Source organism: Citrus clementina, unplaced genomic scaffold (genome assembly GCF_000493195.1).
Source record: "Citrus clementina cultivar Clemenules unplaced genomic scaffold, Citrus_clementina_v1.0 scaffold_4, whole genome shotgun sequence".
NCBI classification, from domain to species: domain Eukaryota; kingdom Viridiplantae; phylum Streptophyta; class Magnoliopsida; order Sapindales; family Rutaceae; genus Citrus; species Citrus x clementina.
The window spans coordinates 14420348-14444499 of record NW_006262274.1 but is presented as its reverse complement, the minus strand read 5'-3'; the positions used below and the strand labels follow the sequence as shown (position 1 = coordinate 14444499).

At 35.5% G+C, this 24152-nt stretch overlaps 3 protein-coding genes across 4 annotated transcripts; 1 reads left to right on the top strand and 2 right to left on the bottom strand.

Annotated features, from left to right (window-relative positions):
* Positions 1-2847: 2847 nt before the first annotated feature.
* LOC18045229 (ribonuclease TUDOR 1) lies at positions 2848-11159 on the top strand. Of its 2 annotated transcripts, none has more exons than XM_024185816.1 (17): positions 2848-3038; positions 3586-3744; positions 4149-4223; positions 4309-4422; positions 4506-4610; positions 5570-5776; positions 5898-6107; positions 6189-6296; positions 7285-7455; positions 7543-7740; positions 7956-8405; positions 8494-8592; positions 8799-8987; positions 9060-9137; positions 9222-9416; positions 10077-10454; positions 10645-11159. In XM_024185816.1, exons 2-17 carry the CDS (start codon positions 3586-3588, stop codon positions 10837-10839), a joined length of 2931 nt encoding a protein of 976 aa, XP_024041584.1. In that variant the 5' UTR covers positions 2848-3038; the 3' UTR covers positions 10840-11159. The 2 variants fall into 2 exon arrangements, with proteins under 2 accessions (XP_024041584.1, XP_006436994.1); XM_006436931.2 differs by having other exon boundaries at positions 2867-3038; positions 8494-8724.
* Positions 11160-14812: 3653 nt separating this feature from the next.
* On the bottom strand, positions 14813-17640 carry LOC112099122 (NAC domain-containing protein 7-like). The gene is made up of 3 exons (XM_024186222.1): positions 17181-17640; positions 16439-17069; positions 14813-15032 (listed from the first exon to the last, which is right to left on the bottom strand). The coding sequence occupies exons 1-3, from the start codon at positions 17638-17640 to the stop codon at positions 14813-14815; spliced, it is 1311 nt and encodes a 436-aa protein (XP_024041990.1).
* A 2403-nt stretch (positions 17641-20043) lies between these two features.
* LOC18045228 (calnexin homolog) lies at positions 20044-23191 on the bottom strand. Its single transcript, XM_006436930.2, has 6 exons — positions 23003-23191; positions 22819-22888; positions 20954-22080; positions 20793-20864; positions 20594-20704; positions 20044-20485 (listed from the first exon to the last, which is right to left on the bottom strand). Exons 1-6 carry the CDS (start codon positions 23096-23098, stop codon positions 20345-20347), a joined length of 1617 nt encoding a protein of 538 aa, XP_006436993.1. The 5' UTR covers positions 23099-23191; the 3' UTR covers positions 20044-20344.
* Between the last annotated feature and the right edge of the window lie 961 nt (positions 23192-24152).

Genomic DNA, 24152 nt, shown 5'->3' with positions numbered 1-24152 from the left:
TTTTACAGCACAATTAATATAAATTATTTTAAAATTTACAGTATTCCCAAACTGACTCTTAATCATACTATTCGTACATAACATATCTAAATAAATGGTGTCATGTAAAAAAAAATTGAATAAAATTATTTATTAATCATATCTAAACAAATCAAATCCTGTCTCCGCTTTATTCAATGCGCCGATTATGAAATTTGAATGTCAAAATTTATTAGTAAAATTTGACATGAATATTACCGCTCCTGCGGGTCTTCAGTCTCCATGATCATGAGTTAGCGGTAAAGTATACTTTTTGACCTAGTTGGATGTAGGCATTTCCATTATGCTTAAGCTGTTTTGATTTTTACTTTTTATGGTACATGAGTAAACTAAAATTATTAAAAGATAAAACGGATAAAGAGAGGTGAGCAGCAAAATGATTCAGTAACTTAACGGTAAAAATAAAACTGAATTGTACTGGACTGTCGTGGTGGTTGAGACTTGAGATCTAACACCTCTGACCATTTTTATCGGATTGATCTACATTCGACAGGCACCAATCTCCGCACTAAAGTCTCCCTTCCACGCGCCTACATCATCTACGTCCACTCGAGATAAGAGCGCGTCAGCATCAGACGCTTTCACCGTCAACGCTTAGAAAGAGAAAATATCTCGTTGAAAAGTTTGCTTTGAATAAATTTTTGGATAATATCATCTACATCCACCGACGGATGTATCAACTTGGCTCCTGCTGAAATTGCAAATTTGTAATTAATTTGATGGGTAATTTTTAAAAATCTCCCCAGAGTTTTGAGGCTGTTGCAAGTAGATGGTGAAAATTATTTTATTTGTAAAAGATCCCATATCGTTAGTTAAAATTTTCATTGACTAATTGTTGACTTTAAAAAGATAATATTACCCCCAATAATAGTTTAAGTTAGTTAAAATTTTCTTAAAATCTTAAAAAAAATAAAATTACAAACTTAAAAAAAATTATATTTTATATTAAATAATTAAGATTTGTAATTTTATTACAAACTTTAAAAAATTACATTTTTATATCAAATAATTAAGATTTGTAATTTTATTACAAACTTAAAAAAAAAGTTTACGTCAGTTAAAATTTCCTTAAAATCTTAAAAAATTAAAATTACAAACTTAAAAAAAATTATATTTTTATATCAAATAATTAAGATTTGTAATTTTATTACAAACTTTAAAAAATTACATTTTTATATCAAATAATTAAGATTTGTAATTTTATTACAAACTTAAAAAAAATTATTTTAAGATTTGTAATTTTATTTTTTTAAGATTTTAAGGAAATATCAATAACTTGATCATGGTGAAAATAATTGTTTTAATTACTTATGAAATTGTAAATATTTAGAATTGTAAATATTGAGGATAATATTATCTTTTCAAAATCAACAGTTAGTCAATGAAAATTTTAACTAACGGTAGGAGGCCTTTTACAAATAAAATGATTTTTACCATCTACTTGCAACAGTCTCAAACCTCAGGGGAGGTTTTTAAAAAGACAAATGCTAAGTTACAATAATTATAACATACATCTCTCATGTGAACCACACAAATTATGGATTCTATAATTTTATATGGTTCACATGAGAGATGTATGGTACAATTGTTATAACTTAGAGGCTCCCTTTTAAAAATTACCCTTAGTTTGATAGGGTGACGTGACGTCGCGTCAGTGGATGAGAAATGACGGACCTTTTCGATACAAACGAACAAACTATATCTATATTTGAAACAAAAGTAAAAGTGACATACCCATTTGTTATTTTGCCACAGATCTTTGTGATCGGCCTATTCGAAAAGTTGTTGCCTAGAAAGTCAAATATTTGCATAAAAGAAGATACCAGCAACTGCGATTTAAAATAAGGGTCACGCCATTGGACCACCGTAGGTGCCAAACCCGCGGCCTAAAATCTAATCTTCTGATTGTACATTTTTTAATTGGCACAGCTACCACTCAAAAAATGATATTTAGTTTAAGAATAGATAAGACTTGAGTTGAATAAAATAATAATAAATTTATTTAATTTAACAATAAATAACTTTAGTTGTAAAACTAAATTATTTTTTAAAAAAGAACTAATCAACTTATCTAATAATAATAAAGCTAACTTGTTTTTAACCCAAAAAAAAAAGGAGATAGGAAAGTGGATTAATCTGAAATTTCTTTTTGTAATCCCATAACGCCTCTATAACAGAAAACTATTTTTTTTTAATTACAAATTGCTATGTTACTAAAATAATGAAATTCATTTCATACGAAAGCTAATGAAATAACGTAGGTTATAATTCATTTGGTAAATATTACAATCAGCATGGACATTAATTTAATTTAAGAATAAAATAAGATACATGTAAAAAAAAAAGAATAAAGTAAGATATTGAATAAATTAAACTATTGTAGCAAAATATTAATACATTTTATTTAAATTAAATAAAATTTAGACGGACGGTAATTGGTCGTTAAGAGCACGCTATCCAAGATTAGAGAATAATTACTAGTTAGGCTTCACATTTAGCACCCAGACAAATTAATTGGCCCGCACATATTGATTTCACAAATAGGAAAATTTGGTAATTATCAAAATGACGTCATTAATCAGGCCGGTTTTCGCGTCCGTATCATCACCATTATTCTTGGGGAAAAAAAGTTTTTTTTAAAATTTTTTTATATTTTACAATTTTTTCATTTTTGGAATTTGGATATAGACAAAAGAGAAATAGATAGATATACTTTTGAAATTCTGCCAAAACAAAATAGAATTTGTATCTCTGTGGTATTTCCGTAATTACCTCAAACAAGGAGGGTACATTCATCTCAGCCACTATTGCTCTCTTGTTTATATGCCCATGTTAAGCGCATTGTCTCCTCTCTCTATGATCCGCCGTCTCGTTCCCGTATAAATCCGTCTCTCGTCTCTGTTTTATATTTTTCTCAATACTCCATTTTTTCATTTACATTTTATCATTATTCTGCTCTCTCTCTTTAGATCCAATACGTACCGTTTTATCTGATCCAGGTAACGTAACGAATTGTGACTTTTATTTTTCATTTTTTTGGTTTAGTGTTCCTTTTGTTTGACGCAGATCAGGTTTTGATTGTTTTGATTATTTTTTCGAGATTTTGTTTGTTTTGATTTAATGTTGTGATGATGAATGTGCGTGTAACAGACTTGCATGCAATTCGCGCTCGTTTTGAAATTCCTTCTGTTATTTTTGTTTTGAGACGACGATGCTTTAATGTTTATTTGCTTGATCGATTGATAGATCGAGCTGTTTATTAGTGACTGATAGGATCAATCTCATGTGTTCTGTTTTTGCGTGTCGTTTTAATAATAATTGAATGCGTTTTTGGACTTTCGATGATTTCAATGCTACGGATCTGATATGAATTTGTTCTTCGTGTGCGTTTTCTCTTATTAATTTTCATTCTTATTTAAATTTGTTATTTTTTATATTCTCTTTCAGTTATTTCTTTAACTGATGCTGATTTGATACACAGAATATTGTTAATGAAAAAAAAACGTATGGATTAGAGATTAATTCGTTTAGATCTTTACTGTTCAGATGGCAACGCCAGCGGCAGCCGGGGGAGGATGGTACAGAGCAAGAGTGAAAGCTGTTCCATCCGGTGACAGCTTGGTGATAACAGCCTTGTCCAACCCGAATCCTGGACCTCCACGGGAAAAAACTCTCACTTTATCATCTATTATTACACCTCGGCTGGTAATCATTCTCTATCCACAATGTTGTATGTGGTTAGAGTGCTATTCTACATTCTCTAATTTATTACCTGAAATTTTTCTTAAAGTTAAATGTCAGTGGAGAAATTTTATAGGTTTGTGAGAATCTATTATATAATTATTTGTATTCGCGGCCTCTCAACATCTTGTTATAAACAGTTCTGGGTTTTCTACTATTACTGTTGACCTTGCTACTCCTTCTTGCTGTCAAATGTTATCATAAAAAAGTTAAAAATGGGAGTACATAATAATAACAAAAAAAACTCTGGTTGTATTACAAATTTGTAGCATCTTTCTGAAATATTTGGATTACAATATTTTTATTCCGTGAATTTTTCAGTTTCCACACTAAGAGAACCTTTTTGTGATAATTTGTCTTATTCTTAGGCCCGCAGAGGTGGTTTAGATGAGCCATTTGCATGGGACAGCAGAGAATTTCTGAGGAAGCTCTGCATAGGAAAGGTTCTTATTTTCTACTATCATTGTCAGTTAGTTTCATTAGTTTTTCTTCTCTCTAGATCAATTTTTGTGAGTGTATCAAATGCAGGAGGTCACATTCCGAGTAGATTATGCTGTACCCAACATAGGCCGAGAATTTGGCACGGTCATCCTCGGTGACAAAAATGTAGCAATGCTGGTTGTCTCAGAAGGCTGGGCAAAGGTTCGTCCTTCCATTCCCAGATTTGAGAGTTTGGACTTGTGTTTTGGTCCTCAGTATTTATTAGCTGAACGTGATATATGCAGGTTAAGGAGCAGGGTTCCCAGAAGGGGGAAGCAAGTCCTTTCCTTGCAGAACTGCTACGGCTCGAAGAGCAAGCAAAGCTACAAGGTCTTGGCCGCTGGAGCAAGGTTCTTTTTAACCCTTCCTGAAATGCATTCTATTGTAAAATCTAATTTTTTTTCTTATGTTCCTTGGGTATAAAAAGTTGAGATCTAGTGGCAATTGAATTTATTTTGAAGAAACTAAAAGATGTATGAACTCAGAACCTCATTTATATTTGCTTTTGCTGAAATAGATGATATTTGAAATTAAAAAAAAAAAGGGCTAAATAAATTATATTTAATAAGAAATATTTGGCAATGCTGGAGTATTGCATTAAGAATGAAATGTTCAAAGCCTAAATTTCTTAAAAAACTTTACAAGACACCACATTATGACTTTAAACGTATTTTGATGTGCAATATTTTCAGTTGCATGTTAATGCTGAAGTTTTTGAGAATTATTGATTCTATAAAATTTTAAAAATGGTTTCTTTCGCTCTTGGTAATTAAATAGTATTTTTTCCGTCAATTACTTTTTCATAATTTTTTTTAACAACATTAAATGAATGGATCAAATCTCATGTATAATTATCTTGTAGAGGACATAATGTTATATGTTTAAAATTATCTTATTGGATTTACTTTCCATTAAAGAAGTAGTTTAAATGATCACTTTTGTCAGAGTCCTAATCCTTGTTTGATCTAAGTTTATTAGTCTCTTTTTTTCTTGCACATACTGAAACGATTAGTATCACCACGAAAATGTCTTAGTTAGGTGCACGCATGATGAAAGAATTTTCCTAAGAACCCTGGAAATAAAAGAAGTTTCTATAGCTTAACTAGGATCAAGGATTCTAGAGTACCAATCCGGCCATCATTTGTATTAATGATGTTGCATTTTGGCTTTCATCAAGTTTGAGTCTAATGTGATTGGGCTTGTGCATTGTGAGCAGTCTACCTTTTAGTGAAAAATGACTGGCTTAGCAATAAAATTGTTGCCTAAATTAATGCATAAATGATGAGCTGTCTTCATTTCTTGATCATAGGTACCAGGTGCTGCTGAGGCTTCCATTAGGAACCTACCACCATCTGCCATTGGTGATTCTAGTAACTTCAATGCTATGGCTCTGTTAGATGCAAACAAGGGAAGACCTATGCAAGGTATTGTTGAGCAGGCTCGAGATGGCAGCACTCTCCGTGTATACCTGCTTCCAGAATTTCAGTTTGTCCAAGTTTTTGTTGCTGGAATCCAGGTAAACATGATGCCCCTTGATTGTTTGCATGTAAATTTTTTATTTAACTTTTTTTTTTTATGCCTTCCGAGACCAGTACTGCTTGATGTCTATATTTCTCATTTTTCCTGTTTCAATTAAGGCTCCAGCTGTGGCTAGGAGGCCTGCAGCTATTGTCGACACAGATACTGAGGAGACCAATGGAGATGTTTCGGCGGCTGAAGCAGTAGCTCCTCTGAATTCTGCTCAGAGACTTGCAGCCTCAACAGCCTCAGCTGGACAACAATCCACTGACGAACCATTTGCATTAGATGCCAAATATTTTACGGAAATGCGTGTTTTGAATAGAGAGGTATGTGCATTTCTAATAAAGTTGTCTTCTTTATATCCACATTGTTTAGATGGCCTAAATTCATAATTGATTCTTTGGTAGGTCCGTATTGTCCTGGAAGGTGTTGACAAATTCAAAAATTTGATTGGGTCAGTGTTTTATCCTGATGGGGAAACAGCAAAGGACCTAGCAATGGAGCTCGTGGAAAATGTATGTGCATAAACTCTTATCTTATCATCCTCTGATGTTGTGCGTGTATATATTTGCAAAACTTTATACTGTAGCTGAATTGAGGATTGTGATGTTTGATGCTAGCTTCCATGGTGGTATTTTTAGAGTGTTTTCTTGTTCATGACATCTCATAGATGCTCCATTATGTGGAGCTATGATGAAAAGTGAGGAAATGTTGACACTTTAAAAGTGCACCAATTCACGTAGAAAATATTGAAAATGAATCTAATATGTGTGTTGACAAAATAGACAACTTTGAAAATGAAAATATTTAGAAGTAGGCAAGGTCTGCCATTTGTCTACTTTGTCAATTTATGCCCAGCTATTTCATTGTTTACTGCCAGTGGTATGTATTGTATTTTGTTGAAATGGGATAGCTGAGGAAATGTTAAGTTCTCCTGTTTCTATACTTTTTGGCTCTGAACATGCTATGTGGCTTGAATTAATATTATTTGTTTATTCTGTAAAGTTGGTAGTGGTGCTTTTTTTAAGTTAATGTAAAATTTCTTCAATTGGTTCTCAAACATGCAAGTCCGTTCAGCCACTGCCTGTACTTTATTGTAATTGTTATGTAATAATATTATATGCTTGGTACAATCCCTGATAGGTTTAGCTTATTTGATAGGACTCTGTCTTTCCGTAGGGCCTAGCCAATATGTTGAATTCTACTGTTTAATTTTTATTGGACAGTTCAGGAAATATCAAAATTCCCCTGTTTCTACTCCTTTGTGGCTGTGAACATGCGATGTGCCTTGATTTAATAATATTTGTTTATTCTTTTAAATTGTGTAATGGTGCCTTTTCTTAGTTAAGTAAAATTTCTTCTAATACCCTGAAACACACAATTCGTTTCAGCCGCTGCTTTGCTTTATTGTAAATGTTACTTAGTAGCATTATATGCTTGGTAATATACTACTATCTATGATGGGTTTAGTTTATTTGATATGACTCTCTGTCTTTCCTTTAGGGCTTAGCAAAATATATTGAATGGAGTGCAAATATGATGGAAGAAGATGCTAAACGACGGCTAAAGGCCGCTGACCTTCAAGCCAAGAAAACCCGGTTGAGGATGTGGACAAACTATGTGCCACCACAATCAAATTCGAAGGCTATTCACGACCAGAATTTTACAGGCAAGGTAATATATGTTTCAGACAATCCCTTTGTTAGTAGTATTTTGTGTTTTATATTATAGGTTATAAATTTACCTGTATTCATTTCTCAGGTTGTGGAGGTTGTTAGTGGTGACTGCATTATTGTGGCTGATGATTCTATCCCATATGGCAATGCATTGGCAGAGAGACGAGTAAATCTTTCTAGTATTAGGTGTCCCAAAATTGGTAATCCTCGTAAAGATGAAAAGCCAGCTGCCTATGCTAGGGAAGCAAGGGAGTTTCTGAGAACACGGCTCATTGGCCGGCAAGTAAGTACAAATATTCATTGGAATGAATTTGAAGTTTCTTTATTTATTTTACTTTTCTTTAAGGTTAACGGGCAATTTGTCCTTATTTTCTCCTTACATTTGATTCAAATATATTATTTTTTTCCTTGGGAAAAGAAAGGATTATTATTCATTTGAACATAATTTGAATGATGATAGAAATTATAAATAATCTTTTATTATTTATTTTGTTTTAGGTGAATGTTCAAATGGAATATTCCAGGAAGGTTGTTGTGGAAGCAGCACCAGTGGCAGCTGGGGCTAAAGGGCCTGCTGGGACTAAAGGGCCTGCTGGGACCAAAGGGCAAGCTGCAGCTAAAGGGCCAGCTGGGGAAGAGTCTGTGGGGGCTACAGAAACAAGAATAATTGATTTTGGATCAATCTTCCTCCTGTCTCCCATTAAGGGTGAGGGTGATGACGCATCGGCAGTGGCCCAATCTAATGCTGCTGGCCAGCCTGCTGGAGTGAATGTTGCTGAGCTGGTAGTCTCACGTGGCCTTGGCAATGTGATTAACCATCGAGATTTTGAGGAAAGATCAAATTATTATGATGCCCTTCTTGCAGCTGAAGCACGTGCCAAGGCTGGGAAGAAAGGGTGTTACTCTTCGAAGGAACCCCCAGTCATGCACATACAAGACCTGACTATGGTTAGGATCAACTAAAATATTTCTCATTCAATGAATCGCGAAACCAAGTGACTTTTTTATCATTTACTCAATTGAATGTCTTTAACAGGCACCCGTCAAGAAAGCTAGAGATTTTTTGCCGTTCCTTCAACGGAGTAGGAGAATTCCTGCAGTTGTTGAATATGTCCTCAGTGGCCACCGCTTTAAGGTGTTGATTCCCAAGGAAACATGTAGCATTGCCTTTTCATTCTCTGGTGTCCGATGTCCCGGTCGTAACGAGCGCTATTCAAATGAAGCGCTTTTACTAATGAGACAAAAGATTTTGCAGAGAGATGTTGAGGTACTTCACTTATTTAAATATTCTCGGTTGCTCTCCATACTTAGTTTAATCTATATTTATTTGTTTCTATACAGATTGAAGTGGAAACAGTTGATAGAACCGGCACTTTCTTGGGATCCTTATGGGAGTCAAGGACCAACGTGGCAGTGATTCTTCTTGAAGCTGGCCTGGCAAAGCTACAAACATCTTTTGGCAGTGACAGGATCCCAGACAGTCATCTTCTTGAGCAGGCTGAAAAATCTGCTAAATCACAGAAACTGAAGGTAAGAATCATAGTGTAAGTCTTTTTTGCTTTCATTCTTATGTTGATTCTGCTAATTGAAATATTATTGCAGATATGGGAGAATTATGTTGAAGGAGAGGAAGTGTCCAATGGTGCAGCTGTAGAAGGCAAACAGAAAGAAGTGCTAAAGGTGATTTTGATACTATTGCATCATGTATTGTCCTCTTCTTGTGTTCTAAATAGTAAATGATTTCCTGCTTACCTCTATTTTCAGGTGGTGGTTACAGAAATTTTGGGAGGTGGAAAATTTTATGTTCAGCAAGTTGGTGATCAGAAAGTTGCCTCAGTTCAGCAACAACTTGCTTCTCTGAATCTCCAAGAAGCTCCTGTAATTGGTGCTTTTAACCCTAAGAAGGGCGAAATTGTTCTTGCTCAATTTAGTGCAGATAATTCCTGGAATCGAGCTATGGTCAGTGAACTCTTACCTCCCTTACAATTTGCTACAGCGAAAACTTAGATATCATAGCACTCCCTGCTGATTATACAAGCTTAGGACTTTCTGCTTATAATCATCTTAAGCAAATCTCAGTGAATGTATGTGTGGGTGTGGGAAGTACGAGTGGGGAGTTAGAAAGCTTATGAGAGTGAACCAAAAACATGATCAGATAATGTGGCAAAGAATGCCTTTTTCTTTTTCTTTTTCTTTTTCTTTTTTTCCCTCTCATATTAGGAAGCATATTTAAATCAAAATAAGTGCTCTAATATTTTTCTTTTCACTTAGAAGCAAAGCAATTTACTATTTAGGGGCTTAAGCGTCTGCAAATTTCTGGTCATGGTTGCTTGCTATGTTAAATTCTGGATATGGATACATCAAGACCGTCAAAAGTTTGGCAATTTATTTTCTCTGTTACTCAAATTCTGGTTGTTGAGTTCTGTCTGTAGTTGGTATTATAAGAATTTTAAAAAAACTAAAAACCATTGTTACCAATGCAATGCTAATGTGTTTTCCGTTATTGCATGCATTAGGACAATTGCCTTCTGTCATCTTCCTTGCTTCAGTAAATTCAAGATTTTAACTTGGTTTGGATTCCTGTGTTGTTTTGCTTACTCTCTGATCCGATATGTTTAGATTGTCAATGCACCTCGGGAGAAGGTTGAATCTGTAAACGACAAATTTGAAGTATTCTATATTGATTATGGAAATCAAGAGTTGGTTCCATACAATAAGCTGAGGCCTATTGATCCATCATTATCGTCGACACCACCTCTTGCTCAGCTATGCAGCCTTGCCTACATCAAGATTCCTGCCTTGGAAGATGAGTATGGTCCTGAAGCAGCTGAGTTCTTGAATGAACATACGTATAACAGTTCAAATGAATTTAGGGCCTTAGTGGAAGAAAGGGATTCTTCTGGAGGAAAACTCAAGGGACAGGGAACTGGGACACTTCTTCATGTAACTCTGGTTGCTGTGGATGCTGAGATTAGCATAAATACTCTTATGGTTCAGGTTTGATTACTAGTCCTTGATTTACTTGGTATTTCTAATAAAATAGGCTTTTGATTTGAGGAACACGAGCACGTGCATTTGAAAAATTATTCTAGGATGTGAAACTTGCCACTGTTCTCTAGGAAAATGAGCAAATGAATCTAAATAAAGCTGGCTTGTTTGTGTAAGTTACGCCTCATGTATTTTTCAGGAAGGACTTGCAAGGGTAGAGAGGAGGAAGAGATGGGGATCCAGAGACAGACAGGCTGCCCTTGAGAATCTTGAAAAATTCCAGGAAGAAGCTAAGACTGCTAGGATTGGGATGTGGCAGTACGGAGATATTCAGTCTGATGATGAGGACCCATTACCTTCTGCTGTGAGAAAGGTTGCTGGAGGCCGACGATGAACATGATCATATAATTGTACCAGAAGTGGTAATAGAAAGAAAAATGAGAAAAAAATCTACTAATGGCCCAACATGAGATGAGATAGAGGCCTAAGATGAGTTTAATTTATAGGCGAGATCATTCTCGCTTAGAGTGAGAAACAGTCCCAAACTTTGCAGTGGAAACTTGGCTTAAGTTTTGTCTTATTTTTTATTCTTGTTTTTTATTGTAGAATTTTGATCGGAGGAGAGGGTACAATTATTTTTTCATACATGGTACAATAAGGTGAAAAGTTTGTCCATCTCCATTAGAGGAATGTTATAAACAAATTTTCTTTTGATCTTCACTGTGTGAGCTGCCTGCTATTTCCTTGCTGTAAAATCCGTAAAATCCGACTCGTGCTTTTTTATACAGGAGCCAGATCGGTCATACTTGTGTAGGAACAATTGTAGTGCTTGTTTTGCTGAAACTTTCAGGGAGCTGTCAAATTGCTCGCGCGAGAACCGAAATTGGATAAATTTGTCCATTTGTTTCTAGAAATCATGTGAATATTGCCGGTAGATCAATCATCGCGATAGCTGACTGCAGTCTCAAATTATTTTCGGTTACAGGTATGAACGTGCCATATAAACATGATCATCATTGGGATCGTGTCATTTGAATGATGATCAAATTATTCTGTTTCAGCAGTGTTCTATTAATTTGAAATTACTGCTTTTTCAATATTGAATTTTAAAGATCCCAATGCAAGGGTAAGTTAACTATAGAGGATATTACTTTAGGTACATACTAAAGTAAAAACTATGTTCTTAAGTAGAAAAACCATAAAGCCATGTAGTATCCGTCACCGCCTTCAAGATTGCGCCGGTGCTTGTAACAAAGTAATGGTAGTTATACCGGGGGGTATGAGGCAAAGCCGAGAAGCGCTTCCAGATCGTCTATCTGATCAAATTTTGAACAATATAATTGTAAGATATATGCTTAACTCTTCAGATTTTTTTAAAATAATTTTTTTAAAATTTTTATTTACCGTGATGTATCCGAGATAGTAAGGATCCAATTTTTCCATAATCCCAGCAGCAAATTCCTCTGCTTTCTTTTGGGTATTTAAGAATTTGTCTGCAGATGCACTGAGGCAGATAATCTGTAGATATATATAACAATTGATGATTAAAATAACTAAAAGAAAATTCTGACAAGCACATGATTGATGATTCAAACTTAATTAGTACTGAATTTAGTGCATCTCTTGGAATTATTCAACATGCCATACCTCTGTGAGCTCATCTTCCGTGATTCTGTCAACTCCATTTTTACCAACTCTGCAATAATTTTTTCACCACACAAACAACAAAAATGATGAATGACTTGCAATGAACATGCCAAAAAATGGAAAAAAAAAAATTGTAATTTTTCCTTTTAAATTAAAGAAGAATTAATCATTACATGTCAAAGAAAATTTGAAGCCTGGAATGAAAACTCTGATTATTGATCTCATCCCAAAACTCTCTTAACTGATCCCTAGTGATTGTATCCCCATGAATGTTGTGTCTTCGAGTTAAAGCATCAAACAAGTTAACAGAAAATTCCTTCCAGTCCTTGTCCATTCCTGCCATAACATTAACACACAAATAAAATTATTAACAGCAAACAAACAAATCATACACAACATTTAATGTTGCATCATGCTATATATATAAGTGTGTGTGTGTGTGTGTACATGCCTATGCATTCGCCAAAGCGAGCACGAGGCAAGACCCCATTAGTTGATGCCGTAATTTCATCGTATCGCTTCTCAACATTAGCCCAACCAGCGCCACCATCAGTCTCGCTAATGAATTTGACACACCCGCTTAAGCTCTTGAAACATCTGCCTGATTCCAGTTCCAACAACATTGGAAAATGAAACTGTCCTGTCTCTAACCCTTTTTCAAGGAAAGAATTCTCAATTATTTCTTCCGTCCTAAAAACGAAGATGACAGCAATTATAGCAAAGGCCAATGGTAAAAGAACAGATGCATTATAATTGGACTTCACATCTGATATCATCAGAATAAAATGGATCAATGTAGCAATAAACTGAAGTGCAGAGAACACGATATCTACTATCTCAAGCTGCCGATCAGATTGTGATCTGATTACTCCGATGGTGCTTCTTCTTCTTCTTCTTCTTCTTCCCAAGAAACACGAATAGATAGTTATAGCAAAACCAAATGCGGACAAGAGAAATGCAGCGAGAGGAGCCCACTTGCTATTTCCAAATACATGATCCAGCACAACTGATACAGCCTCCAATACAAGGAACAAAACAGCAAGTCCGCGTTTCCAATTTTTACATACCACCAACTCACCGACCTGTGATATAAAAAAATTAACCCAAATTGAAAAAAAAAAAAAACCCCACAGTATATACCACAATAGCAAATGAATCTAGCTACGTTTGCTATCTAATTTTAAGTTTTCTTCTAGTATTAACTGTACCTATTTAGCCGATGACAAAATGCAGTACAACTCAAGTAATTAATAACACCATCAACAAAAAAATTATAGGTGTCCGACATTTAGACACCGTTGAGAATGAAACTTATATACCGGGCTTCTTAAGTGGCGAGGTAATCTCCTTCTTTCAAAGTCCATTCCTATCACTGTAAGCCCTTGTTGTGTAGCAAAAATATTGAATTTAAAGAAATTATCAGAGGAAAATGGCTTCCAGCTGCAATTAAAACAAGAGTGAAGTTGTGTGTTATGTTCAAGGAAAGTTCTGCGTTTTTTCCTTCGTGCCCACTTGATTGGGAATAAACGCAATTAAAAAAGACCAAGAATCAATGAAGAAAAGACTAAAGACTAAAGACGAACAAGTTGATTAGATATGTTCTTGGATTGATGAACCTTTCTTTAGTCTTTTAAATAAAAATTGAGTAAATTGAAAATTTTAAAAATAAAAAGAACAATTTAAAAATAACCAATTCACAATCCTAATGAGAGTAATAGTATTTTTTTAATCAAACACAAAACCACTTTATGTTCTTTACAACTGTGGAGCTCCATTACCAAACTGAATACACACACGTATCATACATATATCAAGTGTATGTAATATGAAAAATTAAAAAAAAAAATTCTAAAATCATTCTCTCCATACGAGCATATAAAAAAATGCTAATGATGTGCTATTTGGTTAAATCTGTTTCATTGAACGGAAAACTTGAAAAAAGGTTCCTGCCAAATACCTCTCGAAGTACAATTGTATCAGTATCTTTTCTCGCAAAAGCTATGGTGAAGATGGGTTTCTCTTGTAAATGGGTAGCCTTAATCATGCGGTGCAATTCTTCATCATTTTTCTCACTTCTAACTAATGTTACAGTCAGAGGCATTATTCATCCACAGAGAGGCGTGCGACGGGGATGCCCCCTCTCCCCTTATTTATTTTTTATTTATGCTGATGTCTTGTCTAGTTTACCATACGAAGCTGCAGAAAGAAGATTAATTCATGGAGTGGTTTTCGACTACAATCATGTAACTATTACTCATTTATTTTTTTAGCATATGATAGTTTAATATCGAGCTTCTCCTGATGAATGCATGTTTTAAAGGCAATCCCTGACAAGCACACGAAAGCTTCAGGACAGTCGTTTAACCTTGACAAATCCTCCATGATTTTTAGCCCCAGTGTACAGAATCGCATCAAAGAGGATATCAAGGCTCTTTTTCAATTGAATGTAGCTTCTCACCATGAGAAATATCTTGGTCTTCCATCTATGGTGGGGAGGAGAAAGCATCAATTTTTCTCAATGGTCAAAACCAGGGTGCTTAATAAAATTAAAGGTTGGCAATCACAGCTCTTTTCGCTGGGAGGCAAGGAGATTCTGCTGAAGGCAGTTGTGCAGGCTATTCCAATTTATGCAATGTCTGTTTTCAAGCTCCCAAAAGGGCTGTGTGAAGACGTACATAGGCAGATTACAAGAAATTTCTGACAGGTGCGTGATTGATGATTCAAACTTGAGACCCTTCCAAGGCATGAGCTGCAGCAGACTTGGTGCTATCAAACAGAGCAGGCGGATTAGGCCTCTTCGAAAATGAAGCCAACCGCTTAAGCTCTTGAGACAGCTGCCTGATTCTCACAGAAGCAGTTCCAACAACATTGGAACCAAAAGAAGCTGTCCTTTTCTCCAACCCTTTTTCAAGTGAAGTATTCTCAACATTTTCTCCGGTTCTAAAAACGAAGACGACAGTCAGTTACAGCAAAGGCCAACGGCAAAAGAACAAATGCATTATAATTGGACTTCACATCTGATATCATCAGAATAAAATGGATCGATATAGCAATAAACTGAAGTGCAGAGAACACGATAGCTACTATCTCAAGCTGCCGATCAGATTGTGATCTGATTGCTCTGACGTTGCTTCTTCTTCTTCTTTCCAAGAAACATGCATAGATGTTTATGGCAAAACCAAATGCGGACAGGAGAAATGCAGCGAGAGGAGCCCATTTGCTATTTTCTTCTCATGCTAACTGTATGTATCTAGCCGATGACAAAAAAATTTCTTCTCATGTTTAGCGAGCTTCTTGAGTGGCGAGGTAATCTCCTTCTTTCAGCATCCATTCGTATCACTATCAACCCGTGTTGTATAGAAAAACTATTGAATTTAAGAAAATAATAAGAAGAAAATGGCTTCCAGTTGCATGATCCCAGTTGCAATTGAAACAAGAGTAAAGCTCTGTGTTTTATCATTTGCGCCACTTGACTGTGAGTGAAGGTAATTAAAAAAGAACAAGGATCACTAAAATAAAATATATAAAAAAAGAAAAGAACAAGACTCACCAGTTGATTAAATGTGTTTCTTTGGTGACAAATGAATTGCTACAAATTATTAAAATACCTGTAGTCTAAAGGGAAATTTATATAATTAACTCAAACATTTTTGAGTTTTTTTCAAATTGGCTACGCTTATTTTTTTCTAACAATTAACTGAATACAATTTCTCTATCTCCAGCTTCACTTGGGAAAATCAGCAGCAGGTCAAGTGCAGTGTGTCCGCTCTTGTTTATGGCATTTACTTCCAAACCCTTTGGAACATCTGCCGCGTGGCCAAGCAATAATTCGATTACCTGCAAGTGAATTCATTTTTTTCCCCCAAATTCTTCTCTATAGTCAGATGATAAACTATGAGATACTTACTTGACATTGATGTCAGTTTGCTAGTCAAGCAATTCCGTCATTCTATTCCTAAATTTCCAGCATGTGAGGTGTGTCTAGCTTGCAAAAAAAGTCTTTGTAGGGTACAAAATACTGAGCTCAGTCGATAGATGGCGTTCCTGCCTAAAAGTGTTGCGAAAATTAAACTACGAGCAGAACATGCAATGAAGCAATTTTTCCAGTTTTTATTCACCAGTTTCAATGGACAGCATCATACTGACATTGAATAGTGGTTATTCAGCATGATGCCGCAAAAGTACATGGATGGGATACCTGCAGATCAACAATATAAATGATACAATGCATATTAACAAAATAAATGAATAAAGCTATACAATTTATAAATGACAAAAGGGTCAAATTACATCGTGAAGGATCATTACAGTTAATAAAACACAAATTTCTGTCATAATTCAATTACGACAAGATATTTTCTAAGTCGAGCACCAAGTCAGACTGAAGCAGTTGATGAATTGATTCCCACTCATAATCAATGCTGCTTTCATAATCAGATGAAATGGCCAATGTTTCTCCACCAGTTTCTCCACTTTGAAGCAAGTTGTTTCCGGAGTCACGTTGCTGGTGAGATAACATCGGATCAAAATGACTCATCATTATCTCCATAGATGGTTCGTAATGACATTTTGAATTCTGAACTAGTATCTGTTGACACTGATGTTTATGCAGTTGATTAGTCACACCAGAATGTTCAGCAACACTGCTTGCAAAGCCCATTCCACCAGACAAGCTCTGCTCACTCATCATATCAGTACTGCTGCAACTTACTTCTTTATAGTGCACATAGTTCTGTTGCTGATTTTGTTGGTGGGTCAAAACCCTCTCCACCTCAATATCTGTCACTTGTTCAGATTGATGTTGTTGCATTTGATCAGTCACACTAGAATGTTCAATAACACTGCTTGCAAAGCCCATTCCACCAGATAAGCTCTGCTCATTCAGCATGCCAGTACTACTGCAACTTACTTCTTGATAGTGCACATAGTTCTGTTGCTGATTTTCTTGGTGGGTCAAAACCCTCTCCACCTCAGTATCTGTCACTTGTTCAGATTGATTGTTGTTGTGTTGAATATCATTTAACTTTCTTTTCTTTGCAGAACCGTACTTCTTATCTTGGCCAGTTGGTTGGTTCTTTCAGAGCCTACAAAGCACATAATTGGTAGCTTGATTCTTGGGCAAATCTAGAGTGTATTCATGCATGATCCAAGCCCCATGATCCTCAGAACCTTTCTTTTCATAACGAAACTGCTTCTTGGAGCCGATTTTGATTTTGGATTGGCCGCTTACAATGTCTTTATTGGCATCCTCCCCTTGCCAAGCACCACCGGAAGAACCGACTTTGTGGTCAATTCTGGAACCCTTAGAAGACTTTTTCTTCAATTGGGTGAAGAAATACATATCCTCATCAGCATTCAAAAAGGGTCCTCCATGTGAATCCCAAATTTCAGAGGGTTTTATCTCATAAAGATTACAGTCCCTGATGAAATACTCAGCGAGAGGAATGGGTATTCCCGAAACCTTCTTCTTAAGATAATGTTCGACAAGTTCTTCATCTGATGGTCTAAACTGGAAGCCATGGGGAAGAAAGGGTATGTGTTCTTGCATTTTGTTTGAGAAGAAAAGGCTTAATTGAACGGTGAGTTGATTGACTAAGAAAATTTATTGGTGAATTACCGATAACAAAAAACAAAGAAGCCGAGACACAGAAGGAGAACAAAAGTAGATGGTATGTATGTCGGTGAGTAATGTTGTGTTATATTTATAGTCAATCTTGCTTAAATTGCAAGCTACCACTAGGTTTCCTAAACGGGCAAATCCAAGAAAGGCGGGAAAATATTGCGTTCTAGAATTCCTAGTTGGCAAAACGACTACAATGCGTATTAACTTTCTTTTTCTTACAAAATTATTGCAGCCCAAGTAAAATATAATTAATATTAATGTAAATATTAAACTAAATATTTTATTTTGAAATCAAAATTTCAATTGATAATTAAACTAAATATTAATGTAAATATAATTAATATTAACATAATATTACTAATAATTTGTAATACTAAAATTTAAATTTAATAATCTCGTTCAATATAGCACCGAACATGGTTTTGTATTAAATTTTAATTTAACTTAATACAATATATTATAATTTAAATTATCAACTTTGCAAATAATTTCATAAACTGTTTAGTAAATGTAGATAGCGAGACAATAAGTTGTGAAATAAATTATCATAAATGTTTGATTTGTGTGGGAGAAAAAAAAAAGAAAGAAAGATGAAAAAGGTGAAGGGTAAGTTTGGAGAGCTGTCCAATAATAAAATGACAATTAGGGTGTACGAAGTGAGCACTGCTCTGGCAAAAAATCTTGAGGTCAAAGGTTGTTGACTTTATTCAAAATTAAAAAAAAAATTGTTGTTAAGTGATTGTTGGAGCATTGAAGATGAAAATAAACATTATTGTACTAAAATGTTGAGTTCTAACACCTTCATATCTCACACCCACGCCAAAATCTTGAGTATTAATATCTTCAAAATCTTGATTCTTTAGAAGAGAAGGAAACATGAAAAATAAAAAAAGGAAGCCTCCATTGTCATAAACCCAATGTTCCTAACAACGTTAAACCGTTTCTAACATGATGCCAAAACTTTGTTCTAGTTATTAATTGTATCCCGATATTTTATGACTTCTGTTTTGATTAATTTCCTAATACTTTTATGATCTTTTTATTGTTAACAAAATGGATCCACATATAATTAACTTGATTCTAAATTAATGTTACAGTTTCTTAAAAATTATTTTAATTTTTATTATTAATATCGCTCGTATCTTTCTAACTGTAATGACTAGAATTGAGAATGTTATATGTATTATTTTTATACTTTACAGGGGTAAGATTCAAATAAACCCCTAACTAGAGTGATAATTTTTAAAATGTTGCCCGATGATACAAAAATATTGATTTACCTCCCTAAATATTTAAGAAATTTAATAATTAACTGATGTTAACTTAATAAAATAAGAGATTACCTTTATTAGTAACAAATTATTCTACCGAACGTTATCGTGCGCCTTTTTGACAAGCTGTTGATATGCCATCTCTACAAAAGAAAATGTGGGAAACAAAAAAGCAACTACAATAAAATATTTAAAAAACTATTAGGATTTTAATAATCAAAATGTGCATTTGCTTGGGTGGTTAAAAATTATTAAATTGATTCATTATTTGGGCTTTGGATTCAAAAAATTACAAGGAATGCCATTAAAGAAAAACATTTTCTGATTTGCACTGTAATTTCAACGACTCAATTTGAAAATTCAAAAATCATCTTTATCTCTCTATGACTGTAACAAAAAATTTGTGTCGTCAGCCCAGAGTCGGCCACCGTTCAAGGCTGCCGGTCTTTATTTTTTGGTCACCTTTCCAGCCGCAACAACCACCATTCGAACCAGAAGTAACCGCCCATCAGGCCCCAAGCGAGAACCGCCGCTGATTAGCTGCCGATCGGCGGGAAAAGGGTTATAACAGCCGCGATCGCGGCTGCAACACCCCAAATTTTATAACAGCCGCCATCGCGGCTGTAATACCCCAAATATTGCGATCGCGGCTGTTCTCTTTTGAAATTAAATTTAATTTCACAATATCTTACAATTGATTTCACGCGCATTGTTTGGATTAAGTTTGTATTAGTAAGCCTTATAAATAATTTGCAGTTAAAATAATTAAACTTATTGTTGCGTATAATGTATTCGACGGAATGTGTGCGAAAGTGGGTGCGTTGTTGTCGCTTTAATTTACTTTGGATGACCAATTTTTTTTTTTCTTTTTTGGGGCTTGATTTGGTCATGGCTGGTTAGGGAATGGAGAGAGAAGTTTGAGAATGGTATTAGCCTATTAGGTCTCATTGAATAGGAAACTTGTAGAAAGGTTCGAGCTAAAAACCCCTCAAAAGTACAATTGTATCAATTGAAAAATTTGCAGCTTATAACATCCAGATCCCTGAACTATAAAATATAATAATTGAAACCCAAGGCTAAGTTGTTATATCCTTACTTTCTGCAATAGAGAATAAAACTCTCCACAATTAGCCATAACAATTTTTTCTTCAATGCAGAAAATGAATCATCTCAGCATTAGACTGTCTCAAATTATACACTCTTTCATACATTTTAGTGTTTCAAAACAAAGCTCAAAAAGAACGAAAAAGAAGAAAAAAGAAAAGGCAAAAGCCAAGAATCCAGCTAGGGAAAACAACTAAAGCTGATAATCTACCAAAAGTGCAGCTAATAGCCACAGGCATCCTGCTTCCATTTGTTTAATTATCGCGTCTCCTCCGACGAGCAGGAGCAGCAGCAGTTTCTTCCTTCTCGGTCTCTTCTTCCTTTTCACCACTGTCCTCTTGTTTGCTCGAGGAACTCTCTGCAGCTTCTGTTTCTTTTGGGGGCTCTACTTTAGCCTGCACATGGTAAGCCAGCCCAGTGAGACAAAAGTACTAACACCACCCATGATTGTTAATAAACACTGAAAACAGGAAAATCGACCACTAGAGAGATTCAAGACTAACCTTCTTTCCACCAAAAATGATCTTGAACAGAACTGTGATGATCACCGCCACAACGGAGACAAGGATACCAATTGTAAGGTTTGGTTGTTTCTCTCCCTTCTCAATCACATCCTGTTGTACAAATACCAGTTTCAGGTATCCATTCCATATACTATCAATAAATTGCACAAAAGAAAAATAAAATATTATATAAACTTACAATGATCTTAAGTTTGTATGCATCCAAGAAAGGAATGTCTGCAACCTTGTACAAGAGATCAAATACCTTCTTCTGCAGGAAAAAAATTAAACAATTACGTTAGCACATAGATAACAGATCATATAAGAGTAATATGGATCAACTGCTGCCTAATCCATTACCTGGAAGCCTGCAAGGCCATCTGAACCAGCAGCTGCTTCCTCAGCCTTCAGTTTCTCTTTCTCAACATCAAACTTAGGCTTCCATGCAGAAGCCCGATAGGACTCTGCAACTTTCTCATCCTTTGATATCAAAATGTTGTCAAACAAAATACCATCCTGCATTGTCCAGATCTCAATGCCAACAGCAGCAATAGGCTCAAAGTCAGGTTTGTCAAGCTCAAAATAGTTGGGGTTTGGAATCTGCTGAGGCTTCCAAATACCCTTGTAATTAGGGTTGTCAATATGTGGAGCATGCCATTTGCCCTTGTAGGCAGGATTCCTCTTCATTGGCCTCTTCCACTCGCCGCATCCAGGGGCTGCTTCACACTTTGGGTTATCAATCTTTGGGGCCTCCCATTCACCATCCTCCTCATCATCCCAATCCTCAGGTTTTGTGGCCTCAGGGTCATCTATCTCCTCAGGCTCATCATCCAGCCATCCTTCAGGTTTCACAGCATCCTCATCTTCAATTTCCATGGGAGCATGCTCATCCCAGTCTTCAGGTTTTACTGCATCAGGGTCAGGAATCTTTGCCCTCTCATCCCAATCCTCAGGCTTCTTGTCATCTGGATCAGGAATTGTCTTCTCAGGAATGAGCGGTGGCTGAAAATCATCAGCAGCGAGGAAATTTGCCTTCTGCTTCTCCTCTCCATCAATTAAAATTCTCAACTCATTATCAGGTTTCAAGATGGCAGTGTATACATGAGTCAGTTTATCAGAGGGCACAGAAGGTGGGTTCTTGAGATGGTGTTCAATGTACTCTCCACTCTTGGGATTCTTATGCTTTAAGATGAAGTGCACCTTGTTTGTTGCACCACATTTATCAGGTCCAAACATAATCATATACGGAGATTCATTGTCGAACTCCTTGGATACCCAACCTGCCTCCTGAGGCCGCAGGTATTTCAGATATGCACCACCACATTCAAGACCATTCTGGAGGCGAACCTCATACTGGAGGACAACAGTTCCATCCTTCAAACTCAGGGGCTCATCAAGCTCCTTCACTATCGCGTACTTCTTTGCCGGCTCACCAACAAGAAGGCCATAATCTTCATGACCCTCACTCTTTGAATGCTTCCATACACCTAAAACCCAAAACCACACAGAAAATGTTAATGTCCATCCAACTTCACGAACCAACCTAATTTCCAAACTCAACCTAACTACATTCTGACGTTTGACATAGAGAACTCTGGATGATAAATTTTTCACACATCTGAAGTTGGGCACATAAACCATTTTATTGCATTTTAATCAGTTCAAGACAATAATCAACGATCTCTTCACTGTTATTTTGGATGTTCCTTATGTTTCTTGAAGTGTTTTGTGTCTAATATTAATGCAAATGAAATAACCCCTAGAAGGTTTCTCTTGTTGCATGAGACAAATAAGGCATTCTTATGCTCCTTTCCTAAAGTAAGCAAAGTGCCATTGGACCAGTAGCAGAAAATTTGGGTCTCCTACATACGGTACACATTAAACCACACACAACAACAACCCAACAAAAATTTGCACCTGTGCAGGAACATTCCCGACAGCATACATACACAACAACTAACTTTTCGATGATACACTCTTTATATATATACACACATAACGGATGCAGTCGTTCTCTGGTATAGGATCCTCACTTTGTTAAAGTCCGGGACCAACGACCAACTTTAGTCGCAGATTATAAGTCCGGATTGAAAAATTTTATATATCCTCGAGATTTCAAATAAAATCTACTTACTACACCAATCATTAATTATTAAAATCACCAATAATTAACACTCAGCCATTATCAGTACAGATCAAAAAAGAAAAAAGAGAAAGAAACTAACCTTTGTATTCATCTTTCTGAGAAACGATCCATCGTCCTTCGAATGACTCGTCAAACGACTCGTACAAGATCTGAAACGTTACATCATCAGAACCGTATATATACGACAAACACAAATTATACAGTACTAGAAATAATAATGCAAATACGCGCAAATGTAAATATAGAAAAAGAAAATATGGTACCGTGGCATCATCAGAAGCGGAGATCAATTGAAATGAAACGAAAGCTGCGAAAAGCAGGAGAGCGAACCGCAGAGAGACAGCCATTCTCTGCACCATGTGTGAGAGAGAGAGAGTCCGAGACCGCGATCTGAATCTAAATCTTAAAATCAATCAACCCAAGTGCTACTAAAGTTGTTACTCGTGTTGTAACTTGCGAGATCTTATATAGATCTTTCTAGAGACTGCCATCGACTTGTTTCGTCCAATGACAATTGATGCCACGTGATATTATCCAATCGCTGTTTGCCACGTCCACGGTTCCATCAATGCCGCTTCTATTTGTTTTATGCGTGATTTCTTGTCCAATTAATTTTCGTGCGAGACCCGCTCCATAATTCTTGCGCGGTCAAGGCCCGTTTTAGTCTTTACATTCAACGGCCCGTTTTATTCAGCGAAATTGATTTATTAGCATTTTTGTTTCGGCCACCTCACACCCTCAAATCTCAATGTCGACCCAATTCAATATTCATTACACCTCCCCCCACCCCAAAAAAAAAAAAAGACGGTAAATATAATTTCACTGATAATTTATATGGAATAAATATTTTAATAAGGATCAATTACTTTGTTAAAGTCTAAAAGACAAAAAGATACAGCATTTCAGTAAATTAAAAGATAAAGTATATGTGTTTTGTTAATCTTTTAGTTTATCCCTTCTTATTACTCATGCTTGGCAAACTTATTTTGATACTTCAACTACATATATCTAGATTCTCAACATATTTCATATTTGTAAATTACTTTAATAAACATATTTGTACCTTGAACGGCCCATTTGATGTGCCCAAAAATAGGCTCATTCAGCGAAATTGATTTATTAACACTTTTGTTTGGCCACCTCGCACCCTCAAGTCGATCCTATTCAATTCTTAGTCAAAAAAATTAGATACAGTAAATATAATTTCACTAATATTTTAATATGAAAATAAATATTCTAATAAGGATCAATAACTTTATTAAAGTAAGATATCAGTTAAAAGACAAAAATACACTAATTTTAATATATTATAAGATAAAATATGCGTGTTTTGTTAACTTTTTGTTTATCCCCGAATGGATCTCTTATTATTACTCATGCCTGGCATAGTTCGAAGATACTTCAATTACGTAT